This window comes from Podarcis tiliguerta (genome assembly GCF_965153285.1).
Source record: "Podarcis tiliguerta genome assembly, chromosome: 18".
Lineage (NCBI taxonomy): Eukaryota > Metazoa > Chordata > Lepidosauria > Squamata > Lacertidae > Podarcis > Podarcis tiliguerta.
Genome location: NC_139551.1, coordinates 12149376 through 12164560, shown reverse-complemented (window position 1 = coordinate 12164560; position 15185 = coordinate 12149376). Strand labels below are relative to the sequence as shown.

The 15185-nt window shown below is 51.1% G+C and overlaps 1 protein-coding gene across 2 annotated transcripts in view; it reads left to right on the top strand.

Moving 5' to 3' along the window:
* The first annotated feature begins 5341 nt into the window (after positions 1-5341).
* Positions 5342-15185, top strand: part of FCHO1 (FCH and mu domain containing endocytic adaptor 1) — a 36724-nt gene continuing 26880 nt past the window's right edge. The window contains exons 1-2 of one of the 2 annotated variants that reach the window (XM_083421428.1): positions 5342-5388; positions 11009-11082. In XM_083421428.1, coding sequence (XP_083277554.1) covers positions 11056-11082 — 27 coding nt within the window. In that variant the 5' untranslated portion in view covers positions 5342-5388; positions 11009-11055. Of the gene's footprint in view, positions 5389-9454; positions 9519-11008; positions 11083-15185 lie in introns of those variants that run through there. The other variant, XM_083421427.1, reaches the window with a different exon arrangement.

The window sequence follows — 15185 nt, the reverse complement described above, 5'->3', positions numbered from 1 at the left end:
AGCTGTTCTCAACAGGTGGTCTGCGGACCCGGAGTCCACCCAGGGTGGTCTGCACCACCATTCACATAACAAAAATGACCATAGGGAGATTGAAATGTTTAAAAGTAGGGGGTCCGTGGCCTGGCATTTGAAAAACGGGGTCTGTGGTACTTAGCTAATTGGAAACTAGTGTTTTGGGGTGGTTTGCACTCCGCTCTTCAGGCAGAAGGGTCCATTTCACAGGCTTGTCATCTTTAACAAATCCTCTGCACCACAAAGAAAGAGAGACAGGGAGGGAAGAGGAAAATGAAAACTAGAAAGCAAAAACCGGAACTCAGGCACGGGGTTTGAAACAGCTGTTCTGATAACGGCCGGTTGGCAGAGTCCAGGGGCAGGAGGTCCCTGTGTTTCCGAGGGGTTGGGCTAGATGTCCCTTGGGGTCCCTTCCAGCTCTAGGATTCTAGCAGGTACTTTGACCCAACCAATGGAGGCAGCCTTGCTGCTTCCCACCTCCCACTGAGGCAACCTGAGGGGTAGGGCGGAAGTGTCCGGAGCCTGAAATGTCCCAGGCCCCAAATACCAGAAAGACTATCTCCTTCCCTGCAGACCTGGGAATTGAAATCAGCAACCCCCCCCCCCCTTTTCTCCCTGGCGCTGGGAACAGTCTTTCCAAGGCCTGCATAGTTCTTGCTAAGGCAAGGCGTTGCGCCCGGCCCTGAGTGATCAATGTGACATCAATAATCGGAATCTCCCTAACACCGTCTCTGCCTGCGAATGGGAAACAGGTTTGGGGGCGTCCCAATATTGAAAGGTGGGGATGGAGGGCAGGTCTAATTGTCTTGGTCCTTTTCTGGAATTGACAGGTCCTGCGAACCTACAGAGAGCCCAAGGGGGCCCATCCAACCTTGGCGTATTAATAGAATCATAGAATCCTAGAGTTGGAAGAGACCACAAGGGCCATCGAGTCCAACCCCCTGCCAAGCAGGAAACACCATCAGAGCACTCGTGACATATGGTTGTCAAGCCTCTGCTTAAGAAGTCTCCAAAGAAGGAGACTCCACCACACTCCTTGGCAGCAAATTCCACTGCCAAACAGCTCTTACTGTCAGGAAGTTCTTCCTAATGTTTAGGTGGAATCTTCTTTCTTGTAGTTTGGATCCATTGCTCCGTGTCCGCTTCTCTGGAGCAGCAGAAAACAACCTTTCTCCCTCCTCTATGTGACATCCTTTTCTATATTTGAACATGGCTATCATATCACCCCTTAACCTCCTCTTCTCCAGGCTAAACATGCCCAGCTCCCTTAGCCGTTCCTCATGAGGCATCGTTTCCAGGCCTTTGACCATTTTGGTTGCCCTCCTCTGGACACGTTCCAGTTTGTCAGTGTCCTCCTTGAACTGTGGTGCCCAGAACTGGACACAGTACTCCAGGTGAGGTCTGACCAGAGCAGAATACAGTGGCACTATAACTTCCCTTGATCTAGATGCTATACTCCTATTGATGCAGCCCAGAATTGCATTGGCTTTTTTAGCTGCCGCGTCACACTGTTGGCTCATGTCAAGTTTGTGGTCAACCAAGACTCCTAGATCCTTTTCGCATGTACTGCTCTCAAGCCAGGTGTCACCCATCTTGTATTTGTGCCTCTCATTTTTTTTGCCCAAGTGCAATACTTTACATTTCTCCCTGTTAAAATTCATCTTCTTTGTTTTGGCCCAGTTCTCTAATCTGTCAAGGTCGTTTTGAAGTGTGACCCTGTCCTCTGGGGTGTTAGCCACCCCTCCCAGTTTGGTGTCATCTGCAAATTTGATCAGGATGCCCTTGAGTCCATCATCCAAGTCGTTGGTAAAGATGTTGAATAAGACCGGGCCCAAGACAGAACCCTGTGGCACCCCACTAGACACTCTTCTCCAAGATGAAGAGGAACCATTGATGATGAAGAGGAACCATTGATAATAATTAATAATTTTAATGACATAGCCTGTGGACATAAAATATACAATAAAATATACAATAAAATAAAATATACAATAAAAGGATTTCATCAAAATGTTAGGCACCCATAATAAAAAAGGACGAGCCCAAGGAGTAAAAAGAGGCAAAGCAGCAATTAAAACATTTGCCTTTGAGGCGGGAGAGTGGGGGGATGCGACTGGTGTCCCTAGGGGAAAAGCCTTTCTGCACATTTTTAGGGCCAAATGCCTCTCAGAACTGGGAATTGAGGTAGACTGCCTTTGAACCTGGAGGTTTTAGAAGGGCCTGGATGTAGCTGTATCAGTCAAAATTGGGGGGTCCTGGTCCAGCATCCTGTCCTCACAGTGGCCACTCGGGTGCCGCCAAAGGGAAGCCCACAAGCCAGCCCTGAATAAAATAGCACCTGTCCCCTCCTGTGGTTTCTGGCATTTGGAGGTTAGTAGCCATCAATTGCCGCCTTGCTGCCTTCCTTTTTCAGGATGCTTACAAGAAAGTCCTTCCCGCAGCGCAGTATCAACCTCTGGAACTCTCTGCCACAGGAGGCAGATGGCTGCTAGCCAGGATGGCTCTGTTTGCGATTCTTCTGAATCCCAGTTGCTGGAAACTGGAGGAGGGCAGAGCTGCTCTTGTGTTTGAATCGTTTTCCCATCGTGGTTGGCCGCTGTGAAGACAGGATGCTGGGATGCAAAATGGACCATTGGCCTGATCCAGCAGCTCTTTGGGTGCTTGCTCTCAATTTTAGGGTCGTGGGTTGGAGCCCCATGTTGGACAGAAATATTCCTGCCTTGCAGGGGGTTGGACTGGATGACCCTTGAAGTCTCTTCCATCTACAGTCCCATGATTCCTCCACCTCTTGCCAAGGGAGGGGCAGCTGCAAGTGGCATCAGATCCACCCACCACTACAAAGGGAAGATGCTCTGGACTGAGTCCATGGCTCTCCCCTCCCCATTTAGGTCCTTTAATAGCTTTGTTGCTATTGGTTGCGCAGGAAGAAGGGATGGAGGGGGAAGAGAGTTTGTTGCCATGGCAACCGCCTGGGTGGAAGAGATGCTGTTTCAAAGCATCCCCAGGCTGGACCACCAGGGACTCGCCTCACCTGCCACACCTGTGCAGACATCCTTTGCCACCTTCCTTACTGACAAAGGGTTCCCTGTCTGTGCAGGCCGGCTTAAGCAAAGGAAGGGGGAGCTTCTTGAGCTCATTGATAGGGCCTTCCTCGGGAGTAATGGATCAGGTTCAGAAGCAATGCTTTGGGGAGGTGTGTGTCTGTGTGTTTGATTCCAGACTGACTAGCTTTAAAAGTCGGAGGTAGCCCTTTGGAGATGTAAAAACCCCCGATAGAATTTCTGGGCAGCCCATTCTGACTGGAAGCTGCCCTCAAGAAGACCAGGTTGGCGAAGGTGGATCTAACCCATTAATCGGTGGAGCCTTCAGGTTGCCCCATTTAAATTCTGCATTGCCTCGATCTCAATGATTGTGCCATCTTTACAAACAACCTGGGCAAAGGAGTCGAGGGGATGCTCATTGAATCTGCAGACAGCTCCAAACGGGGAGGGGGAGCGAATGCCACAAAAAACAGAATCAAAATGATTGGAGACTTGGGCTCAAACTAACAAAACGAATTTTCAAAGGGACAAATGTCAGGTTTGGTACTTGGGCTGGAAGAACCAGATGCATAAATGCAGGAAGGGGGACACCTGGCTTGCCAGTAGTACATGGGGAAAGGATCTAGAGGTCTTGGTGAACCACAAGCCGAACATGAGTCAACAGTGTGATGCAGCAGCACAAAGAGAGCTAACACTGTACTAGATTGCATCAAGAAAAGTCATAGTGCCACTCTATTCTGCCTTGGTCAGGTCACACCTGGAATACTGTGTCCAGTTCTGGGCACCACGATTTAAGGAGGAGATTGCCAAACAAACATGCTGGAATGTGAGCAGAGGATGATGGCGAAGCCTGATGAGGAGCAGTTGAGGGAGTTGGGTATGTTGAGCTCAGGGGCTGCCACATGGAAGAGGGAACAAGCTTGTTTTCTGCTGCTCTGGAGGGCAGGACTTGAACCCATGGCTTCAGGTTACAAGAAAAGAGATTCTGACTCCACATCAGGAAGAACCTTCTGACAGTAAGAGCTGTTCAAGAGCGGAACGGTGGTGGACTCTCCTTCCTTGGAGATCTTTGAGCAGAGGTTGGAAGGCCATCTGTCAGGGATGTGTTTGCTGAGATTCCTGCCTTGCAGGGGGTCTGGATGGCCCTTGGGGGCCCTTCCAATTTTGCAATTATACAATTCTATTCTGTGATCTAACCCAGGGCTCTGCACTGCATCACTGTTGACCATCACAGGCATTCATTGTCTTAGCAGAACAAGTTCTAGTTTCACACAGGAGATGACGAACCGCCTTCCTCTGCCAAGCAAGTTCTTCTTTTTGTGGGTTGGTTTCTTTTTTTAATTGCACCTGCTGTTTTTCTGAGCTTCCTCCTTCTGGCCTGCTTTTTGCAACTTGGGCTTTTTCCGTCTTCTGAGGCCTGCAGTGCTGAGTTGAGCCTTGCAAGGACGCAGGATGCCACCTGGATCAACACAAACCTTTGATCTTGGGGATGCAGCTCAGTCCTGCCTTAGGGCGAGCGGAGGGGTGGATGCGTTTGCATGTCGGATTGAAGTGCAAGCCACGCAGGCTGTTATGCCACTGGTGTGGATGGAGAGATCCATCATAGGGCTGGTGTGAGCCTGGATAGCTCAGTTGGGTGGAGCCTGGTGCTGACAATACCAAAGTCGCAGATTCGATCCCCGCATGGGACAGCTGCATATTCCTGCTTGCAGGGGGCTGGACTGGATGACCCTTGGGGGCCCCTTTCAACTGTACAATTCTGTGGTTTCTTGGTGGTTCCTGGGGGGGCAGAAATGTGGTGGCTCCTCCTTTCTCGCACATAGGTCAGGTTCAATAGCTGAGATTCCTGCCTTGCGGGGGGGGGGGTTTGGCCAGATGACTCTCAGGGTTCCTCCCAAGCCTACAATTCTATGATTCTAAGCCCCCCCCCCCTATTTTGTAGTTCTTGGGGAGGGGTTTTTATATTGTTGGCTTTGTGCAGTTGGACAGAGATGCATTTTTTGCCTCTCTCCCTACGCTGCCCCCCCATCCCCAAAATGACAGTTTACAAGCAGGTGAAAAGGATGCGGCCTCTTTAAATATGCAAATGAGCTTCCCGGGTGGGCGGGGACAGGGGGCGAGGCTAGCCCAGAAGCCGCGTTTGCTGGCGGGCGGGGCAGCCAATCAGGAGCCAGCCTCCTTTCCTGCTCGGAGCCCCGCCCCTTTCCTCCTCCTCCCTGCAGCGCGGGGGGGGCAGCCTTTTCTCCTCCCCCCACTTCTCCCCTCCCCCCTCTTTTTTGCAAAAACGAAAGAGGGGAGCGGAGCAGGTGCCGGGGATGCCGAGGGGCGGAAACAGGTCAGTGCATTTGCCCCCCCCCCGGCCTGGTATTATTATCACCCACCTTTTGCACACCCATGCAGGTTTTTTTTTGGGGGGGGGGGGCTGCAGCGTTGCAAGAAAAATGCCCATGCAAGAATTTCAAAGATCGGGGGTGAATCCGGCCACCCCCCCCAAGACCCCTATTTGCAATATTTAATTCGGGTGGGGGAGATAAAGAAAAACCCTAATTAGCTGTATCAAGAGGCGGACGCTGTGGGTTCATTTTTAGGGGGTGGGGGAAGCTGCTTCCAAATTTATTGGTTCTGATCCAAAACACATAGCGCAAAAAAATTAGAATCCCACCGTGGGAGAAAAACAATTACGGTAATATATATTTTCCATTGCATGTTTGCAGGGCATTGCATGAACTTGCCTGATGCGTTGTTTGGCTTGGACGAAGGTGTTGTTATTCATGAGAATGGAGAAGGAAGCTGAATAATAAAATAATAATAATAAAATAATAATAATAATAATAATAATAATAATAATAATAATAATATTATTATTATTATTTTGGAAGGTGCATTTCCTGAGAAAAGTGTGTGTGTGTGCAAATTATATATGTGTGTGTGCATGTAAAAAAATGTCTGGGTGCCGTCTATGGCCAAGCCATGTCTGGCTGCGTAGCTAAACGGAGACAGGTCAAGATCCTGCACAAATAAGGGCAGTGATGGAGGGCCAACTGCCCCTGAGAAAGGGGTGTGTGGAGGGGCAGCTCAGGCTGGGTCAGGATCCCATTTGCAAAGGCCTGAAATGCTCACGATGCTGCTGCTCTGGCTTTGGACCTGTGCCAACTCTCCATTGCCTTTCTCCATTGCGAGACGCACAGCACCCGGTCAGGATTGGATCCTCATCCTGCCCACCTTTTGGCCCTTGGCAAATGCCAAAACTGGTGTCAGGAGGACGGAGGTGGGGATGCTTTTTCTGCCAGGCGGCCAAGCACCAGTTGCTCCTTTCTGGGGAACAAAATGGGGGAAATAATAATAATAATAATAATAATAATATGGTTTCCCCAGCCACTTCTGGGCGGCTTCCTGCAAAATACAAAAACATCCATAAAATATCAAACCTTAAAATGAGCGCAGGTGCACCCTCGAACCTCTTTTCCTTCCCTGCTCCTTACCTGGACAGGTAATTTTTGCAGGAACCTCTCCCAGGCCAGATTTGCTGCAAGGAAGAAGCCTTTGTTTTCCTTATCTCTCTGCCACCTGGATGGAATATATTTCTGCAGATATATATCTTCTCTGTGTGTGAACAGGTGGCTTTTTTTGGGCAGGGAGAGGCAGGACACCTGTCCCCCCAGGTGCGCAATGTTTGCTAGGCCCTGTCTGCAGTGGGGGGGTCAAAGGTCTGGTCTTACCTCTGCAGAAGCACAGACTGGAGTAAATATACATATATATCCTTAAACTGTGCCAACATCTATTCTTTTATTGGTAAGGATTTTCTTATATCGCTTTATAAAGCTGTTGTAATCGTAGGTGAAAACTGAACTGAAAACTGTAAAACTGGCGTGCAGAATAAGTCCAATTGCACTTCGGTTAAAACAACGGATTCCTTTTTATTAGCGTTATCCAATGTAATAAAGGAATGCAAAATCATATAGAAAGTGCGGGGGGGCGGGGCGGGTCCTAGTCCTTCTAGTAATCTCAAATTACGCCTAATCTTCTCAGTGAGTGACTGGGACCAAGAGCTCAGTGTAAGATGTTGGGCTTGTTCCCCCCCCCCCTGTGTTGCAATTACTATTTGAGCTGTCGAGATCAAAGATGAGACCAATTATTTTGACAATTGGTATCGTTAAAAAACTATCTGTTAATTCTGGGCAACAAATGATAGTTTCTCAGAAAAGGATGATCATTCCTGTGGAAATTGAACTCCCGAAATTTCACACCAACTTACATTCCCACCACAAGTGACATAGGATTGTAGAGTTGGAAGGGACCCCGAGGGTCATCCAGCCCAACCCCCGGCAATGCAGCAAAATTGAGGGACTTTGTGGTGCCAGTTCTTATCTTGGGGTCGCTCCCTTTGGGGTGACGGTCACTGGAGCATTGGGGGGGGGGCTGCTTGTTTTATGACTTTGCTTTAAACGGATCTGAATCCTGAGGATCTGATGGAACAGATCTTGTTGTTCATTTCCATGGCAACGCCTCCCCTTGAGATAGTGAAATAAAACTGCATATTAAAATTCAGTTTTGGAAGACGCCATCAACCCAGATTGGGAACTGGATCAGACCCTGACTCCTATGCGGAGGCTGAGGGGTGGGATCAGGCCCAGGGGGAGCCCCATCACGTCCGCCTCACAGTGGCCAAATACCCCACTAACCCCAGGGATCCAGATAGACTGCCTCTGGGCCTGGAAGTTCCATAATAAGAGCCAGGCTGCTGGATCAGACCCAAAGGAGACCCCCTTAGCTCAGCCTCCTGGCCTCATAGTGGCGAAATGCCCCATATGACCTGGGAATGCATATAGACTGCCTCTGGGCCTGGAGGCTCCATGAGGACATAATAAGAGGTGGACTGATGGATTAGACCCAAAGGGGGCCTGTCTAGCCCAGCACCCTGTTCTCACAGCGGCTGACCCCATTGCAGGGGGTTGGACTAGATGGCCCCTGGGTCCCTTCCAACTCTATGACTCTATGAAACCCGCATGCAGGATCCGAGCACAAGAGCCGCTCTTCCCTCCTGTGGTTTCCAGCAAATGGCATCAACAAACACCCTTCTTTCCTTCCTTGATCCTTCCTTGTTCCTTCCTTCCTTCCTTCCTTCCTTCCTTCCTTCCTTCCTTCCTTCCTTCCTTCTTCCCTTCCTTCCTTCCTTCCTTCCTTCCTTCCTTCCTTCTTCCCTTCCTTCCTTCCTTCCTTCCTTCTTCCCTTCCTTCCTTCCTTCCTTCTTTCCTTCTTTCCTTCTTCCCTTCCTTCCTCCCTCCCTCCCTCCCTCCCTCCCTCCTTCCTTCCTTCCTTCCTTCCTTCCTTCCTTCTTCCCTTCCTTCCTCCCTCCCTCCCTCCCTCCCTCCCTCCCTCCCTCCCTCCCTCCTTCCTTCTTCCCTTCCTTCCTTCCTTCCTTCCTTCCTTCTTCCTCTGGCCCCTGCAGGTTTGGCTCTCCGTCCGTCCGGCTTGGACATGTCAATAAGGCCAAGTGAGTCGCCTGGGGCGATTCCTTCTCCTTGCGCAAGGCAGGCGACCTCTGTGACCGGCCTGGGGTCTCATAAGAAAGAGCCTGCTGGATCGGACCCCAAGGGGGCCCACCTAGCCCAGCCTGCTGCTCAAATACTGCTAAGAACCTAGGAATCCAGATAGACTGCTTGTGGACCTGGAAGATCCATGAGAAGAGCCAGATAGTGGGATCAGAGCCAAAGGGGGCGCAGCCGAGGGAGAAGAGGATTCTGGACTGGATAGTCCCCCTTTGGCCTGATCCCAGCAGTCGGGCTCCTGGCTTGGAGAGGGTTGGGCTAGATGACCCTTGGGTGTCCCTTCCGGTTCTGTGCTTTGGAAGAACTTCCTGGCAGAAAAATCTGCCTCCTTTCTTGGAGGTTTTCCAGCAGAGGTTGGGGGAGGCCATCTGTCAGGGATTCTTCAGCTGAAATTCCTGCATTGCAGCGGGTTGGACTGGATGACCCCTAGGGTTCCCTTCCAACTCTTACCATCCTTCAATTCCAAAATTAAATTGCCCTAACCCATGCACACCCCACCCCGTTGCAGGATGTGCATTTATTTACTTTTTAAAATTTAATCTCTGGACGCCCTCCGGGGAGATCCTTTTCCCGCTTATCGGAGGGTCTGGCGGCTGATATTTGTCACCGTTGCAAAAAAGGCAATTAACAAGAAGCCGTTAAAACACACAAATTAGCTGCGTTTGCAAGGGAGGTTGTGGAGCGTGGCTGCAGATCGGAACCACAAGGATTTTCAACACTCCCTTATCTCCACTTCTGTTTCTCTGCTTTCGGTGTTGCAGAAATACAGAAGCAAAACTGGAACTGGGTTCGAATCACCTGCTCTCCCTTTATTTGCTTGTGTTCCGCACCCCAGGGTGCTTTCCCGCGAGATCCTTTGTGAGCAGGAACTGAGAATATGAGCCTTCGGAGAGGGCAGACTTCCCTCCGAGAAAGGGTGAGTGGCAGAACGGTTTTCTCTGCAAAATGCACACTCCTGGGCCGACGTTGCAGGAGGTTGACAGTACTGGGGGGGGGGGAGAGATGAGTGGTTAGAGCAGGATGCCTGGGTCCTCTCCCTTTTAGGAGGGCTGGCACGTGGTCTGGCTTGCAAATGTCAGCTGTTTAAAATCTAGGGTGGGTCCTGGGTTCAGGTTCCAGCACCCGGCTTCAAACCTCAGTGTGCTAAAGGGCAGCAACAAACGTGGCCATTTTCTCTTGCAATTCTTCCGTTTCCTGCGCTTTCTTTTCTGTTTCCATCCGGCGCTGGAGGGTGAAACTGCCTTTGCAGGATGTCTGCATTTCAGGGAGGGGAGAAGTTGTGCTCTCTCCGAAGGGGGAAAAGGAAGGCCAGGCGCCTGGGCTCCCGAGAGAGCCACCCGCCTGTCGCAGTGCAGGAGTCAGATCTGGGAGAGGCCAGGGTTCGAATTCCCCCCTGCTCACCCTGCTGGGCCTGCCTGTAGGGTTGTTGTAGGGCCCAATGAGGAGAGGGAGGAGAAACTCCCCCCCCCCGGAGAAATGCCATCAATAAATCAGTTAAGGAAGGGCTTTTCATAGGGCTGTGGCATTTTTAATATCTCAATTTTAAAAAAATTGTGGAGGTTTTTTAGTTTTGTCTTAATTCTCTCACATTTCATTTCATTTTCCTATGCTGCTTTTCATTTGCATGGATCACAAACTGCAAACAATAACGGAACAGAACATTACTTTTAAATGGTGATCTTTCATATTTTTTTTGCGTCTTTTTTATATTTTATTTAATTTGTCATAAGCCACCCTGAGAACCGGCCTGGGGGAAAGGGCAGAATAGAAATTAATATAATATAATGTAATGTAATATAGAATCAAAGAGTTGGAAGGGTCCCTAAGGGTCATCTAGTCCAACCCACCTCAGCATGCAGAGAATGTGGAGCAACATTCCCCCCCCACCTGCCCCCTGGTTGGGGAACTTCCGCCCACCTTGCACGAGAGATCTTCGCACGCTGCCTGGTAAAAGAGGATTGGGTGCTGCTGATAATGCCAAGGTTGCAGGTTTGATTCCTGTAAGGGACAGCTGCCTATTCTGCCTTGCAGGGGGTTGGGCTGGATGACCCTCAGGGTCCCTTCCAGCTCTACGATTTGATGGGACAAATCCATGGAGCCAGGGAAGGCTGTTGCTGGCTGTTATCCACAGTAGCTCTGTTCTGCTTGTGGAGCCTCCAGGCCCAGACCTCGCTGAGGACTAGGGGCTTGTCTCTGGTGTGCAAGGCGAGGCAGAGCTGGGGAAGGCGGAGGCAGCTGCCGGTGGGTTGTCGTGCCCTGAGCCTTCCTCGCACGTCTTCCTCCCGATTCCAGCCTTCGTCAGCCTGAGGTTGTTTTAGACCACGACTCCCACCATCCCCAGTTCGTCCCAGGGCTCTCTGTGTGTGTCATTGTTCCTGGTTACTTCCAATCTCTTTTGCATTCTAGGTTTCCAAAAGCTGAGACGAAGGAGGCTTCCATCCCGGGCTGGCAGGATGTCTTACTTCGCAGAGCATTTCTGGGTAAGAAAATCTCCCTGATGTGCATGGAAAACTCATTTTGCCAACTCTCTCCTGATCTGTTTACACTGGGGCCTTTCCGTCTCTATCTGCAATTAATGACGCCTTCCCAGGATAAATGCGTTGTGCAAAGAAGTCATATTTTTTATTTGCAAACCGGGGCAAGCAAAGGGAGGCGAATGAGCTGGTTGTAGGAACAGCAGCAGCAGTAGCGGAATAGCGAGCTGCAAAAATGAAGAAAATGAGCAACGCGCGTCTGAGTCACGGCTTAGAGCAGAGGGAGGAACCCTGAAGGCTGAGGCACACTTCTGCGTCTGGGGATATTTTCTCGGGGGAAATGTCATATACAACCCCTGGATGTGGGGGGTGTTTGGGGAGGGGTGGCACTTGTGGGGGGACGCCGCATCCTGCTCCTTCTGGGGAGCCTCTCCTTACGTTTCTTGGGATTCTTAAATGGAGCCTCCATGGACGGAGTCAGTCTACCTTAGATGGGCAAATGAGAATGGGAGGAGCAGACAGCTCTGACATTCTGTTTGCCACTGAGAGAAAGCAGCCACGGCACAGAGACCGGCCCCATTGCCATCTAATGGCGTTTAGATGCAATAATAATAATAATAATAATAATAATAATAATAAATTATTTATACCCTGCCCATCTGGCTGAGTTTCCCCAGCCACTCTGGGCAGCTCCCAAATCGAGTGTTAAAAATAATACAGCGTTAAATATTAAAAACTTCCCTAACAGGACTGCCTTCAGATGTCTTTTAAAAATAGGATAGCTGCTTATTTCCTTGACATCTGATGGGAAGGCGTTCCACAGGGCGGGTGCCACCACCAAGAAGGCCCTCTGTCTGGTTCCCTGTAACCTCACTTCTCGCAATGAGGGAACCGCCAGAAGGCCCTCAGCGCTGGATCTCAGTGTCCGGGCAGAATGATGTGGGTGGAGATGCTCCTTCAGGTATACTGGGCTGAGGCCATTTAGGGCTTTCAAGGTCAGCACCAACACTTTGAATTGTGCTCAGAAACGTACTGGGAGCCAATGCAGATCTCTCAGGACCGGTGTTATATGGTCCCGGCGGCCACTCCCAGTCCCCAGTCTAGCTGCTGCATTCTGGATTAATTGCAGTTTCCGCGTCACCTTCAAAGGGAGCCCCATGTAGAGTGCATTGCAGTAGTCCAAGCGGGAGATAACCAGAGCATGCACCACTCTGGCAAGACAGTCTGCGGGCAGATAGGGTCTCACCTGCATACCAGATGGAGCTGGTAGACAGCTGCCCTGGACACAGATTTGACCTGTGCCTCCATGGACAGCTGTGAGTCCAAAATGACTCCCAGGCTGCGCACCTGGTCCTTCAGGGGCACAGCTACCCCATTCAGGACCAGGGAGTCCTCCACACCTGCCCACCTCTGGTCCCCCCAAAACAGTACTTCTGTCAGGATTCAACCTCAATCTGTTAGCCGCCATCCATCCTCCAACCGCCTCCAGACACTCACACAGGACCTTCACCACCTTCACTGGTTCTGATTTGAAAGAGAGGTAGAGCTGGGTATCATCTGCATACTGATGAACACCCAGCCCAAACCCCCTGATGATCTCTCCCAGCGGCTTCATATAGATATTAAAAAGCATGGGGGAGAGGATGGAACCCTGAGGCACCCCACAAGTGAGGGCCCACCACCACTTTCTGGACACGGCCCAGGAGAAAGGAACAGAACCACCGTATAACAGTGCTCCCAGCTCCCAGCCCCTCTAGACGGTCCAGAAGGATGTTATGGTCGATGGTGTCAAAGGCCGCTGAGAGATCCAGCAGATCTAGGAAACAGCTCTCACCTTTGTCCCTAGGCTGCTGGAGATCATTGACCAGCGCGACCAAGGCAGTTTCAGTCCCATGGTGAGGCCTGAATCCCGATTGGAAGGGATCCAAATGGTCTGCATCCTCCAGGCGTGCCTGGAGTTGTTCAGCAACCACGCGCTCAATCACCTTGCCCAAGAATGGAAGATTTGAGACTGGGCGATAGTTGGCCATATTGGCCGGGTCTAAAGATGTTTTTTAAAGAAGCGGTTTAATGACCGCCTCTTTCAGCGGGTCTGGGAAGGCTCCCTCACAGAGGGAAGCATTCACCACCCCGCAGAGCCCATCACCCAGCCCTTCCTGCTCACTTTTATGAGCCAGGATGGGCAAGGATCCAGGAGACAGGTGGTCGGTTTCACTTGTCCAAGCAGCCTGTCCACATCCTCGGAGGTAACAGATTGGAATTGATCCCGTGTAACAGGACCAGACAGAACTCTAGCACTCTCTCGCCCTGCCCTGCTCCCACGGTGGAGTCTACGTCCTTCCGAATCTGAGCGACTTTATCTGCAAAAAACTTTGCAAAAGCATTGCAGGAGATCTTGGGGTCCCTACCAGGCCCCGGTGGTACAGGTGGTTCTGGTAGATTGCGAACCACCTGAAAGAGTCTCCTGCTGCTGTTTTCTGCAGATGCAATAAGGCAGTGAAGAAGGTCCTCTTCGCCGTCACCATTATCACTTGGTAGGCTCGACGTTGAGCTCTAGCCCATGCCCGGTCTGATTCAGAATGCCTTTTCCGCCACTGGCGCTCTAGCTATCTCAATGATTGTTTCATCGCCTTCAGCTCCGGGGAAAACCTCGGGGCTGTCCGGGCTCCATGCAGTCGGAGAGGGCGCTTTGGAGCCAGGCAGTCAATAGCCTTGGTTAATTCCGCATTCCTATGGGCCACCAGGCCAGCAACATGGGCTAAAGCATCCCCTACCACTCTCTGGAAGCCAATTGGATCCATTAAGTGGCGGGGGCGGATCATCCGAATTGGTCCCACCTCCCTGCAGAGGGGAAGGGTCGCGGAGAAGTCCAGTTGCACCAGGAAGTGATCTGACCATGGCTAAACATTTGTCCCACCCCAAACAGAAATAAAATAATATAATAATATAATATTTAAAAACAACAACAACAACAACAACCATTGGAGGTGCAGTAGATTAAGAACACTTAAAGCATTTGAAACCATTTTTGCCCCTTGCTGCCCAGAGTATGTGTGCCTGTCGGCCCCTCTCCTTGGGCCTGACGGGGGAGCCATCTTCCCAAAGACTCACCGGAGCAGCAAGAGGAGCAGTGCAGGATGACCCAGGGTCTGGAAACCAAGCCAGATGAGGAACGGTTGAAGGAGCTGGGGGTGTTTAGCCTGGAAAAGGGGAGACTGAGAGCCATTTTCAGATAGCTGAAGGGCTGCCACATGGAAGAGGGAGAAAGCTTGTTTTCTCCTGCTCTGAAGGGTAGGATTGGAACCCATGGCTTCAACTTACAAGAAAGGAGATTTTGACTAAGAATCAGGAAAAGAAAGGAGGTTCTTTTATTTTTTTAATTTTATTTAATTCATTTTATATCCTGCTCTTCATGCTAAGATCTCAGGGCAGTTCATAAAATACAGGGTAAACGTAAGTCAAACAAAGCAGCTTCTGTTCCTCTCGAAAGCTCCCCTGCGCCTGTCCCCTGTCGGCAGCAGGATACTGGGCTGGGGTGCTCTGTTTGCTGCTTAGCGGGATCTGCGTCCTGCGTGAAGCCACCTGCCGACTCAAAAGCTCCGGGTTTGAGTTCAGGCGTGTTGCGGGTCAAAGGCCCTCCAAGCAACGTGAGCAAAACAAAACAAAACAACAGCTCCTCTCTGTGACTCCCGGGACACCCAGTGCCAGCCGCAAGTAAACAGAGCGGGCGTCAGGGTGGTGCCACCCGGGGGGGCGGGAGGGTGGCAGGCGCCATTGTCTGCGGATGCAGCTGGGAGATTCCAAAACAGCCGGAGGAACAGGCAGCAAATCTCTCCCTTTTCTCCTCCCCAGCGAGCCCCGGGGGGGCAGAAGTGGCCCTCTCTCCCTCCTCAGAAGATGGCAGGGGGTTGGGCTGGATGATCCCTGGGGTCCCTTCCAGCCCCACAAGGTGGGTCAGGCTGAGGGGGGCAGGGCCAGCCCCCCTCCCCCAGCAAGCCAAACCCTGGCTTCTCCCAGGTCTCTGTGGAGCCCCACAATGACCCTGCGAGGTCAGAGAGGCTGGGAGAGGCTTTGCAGCCGGGCAGGGGTTATTTGAACCCTGGTGATAG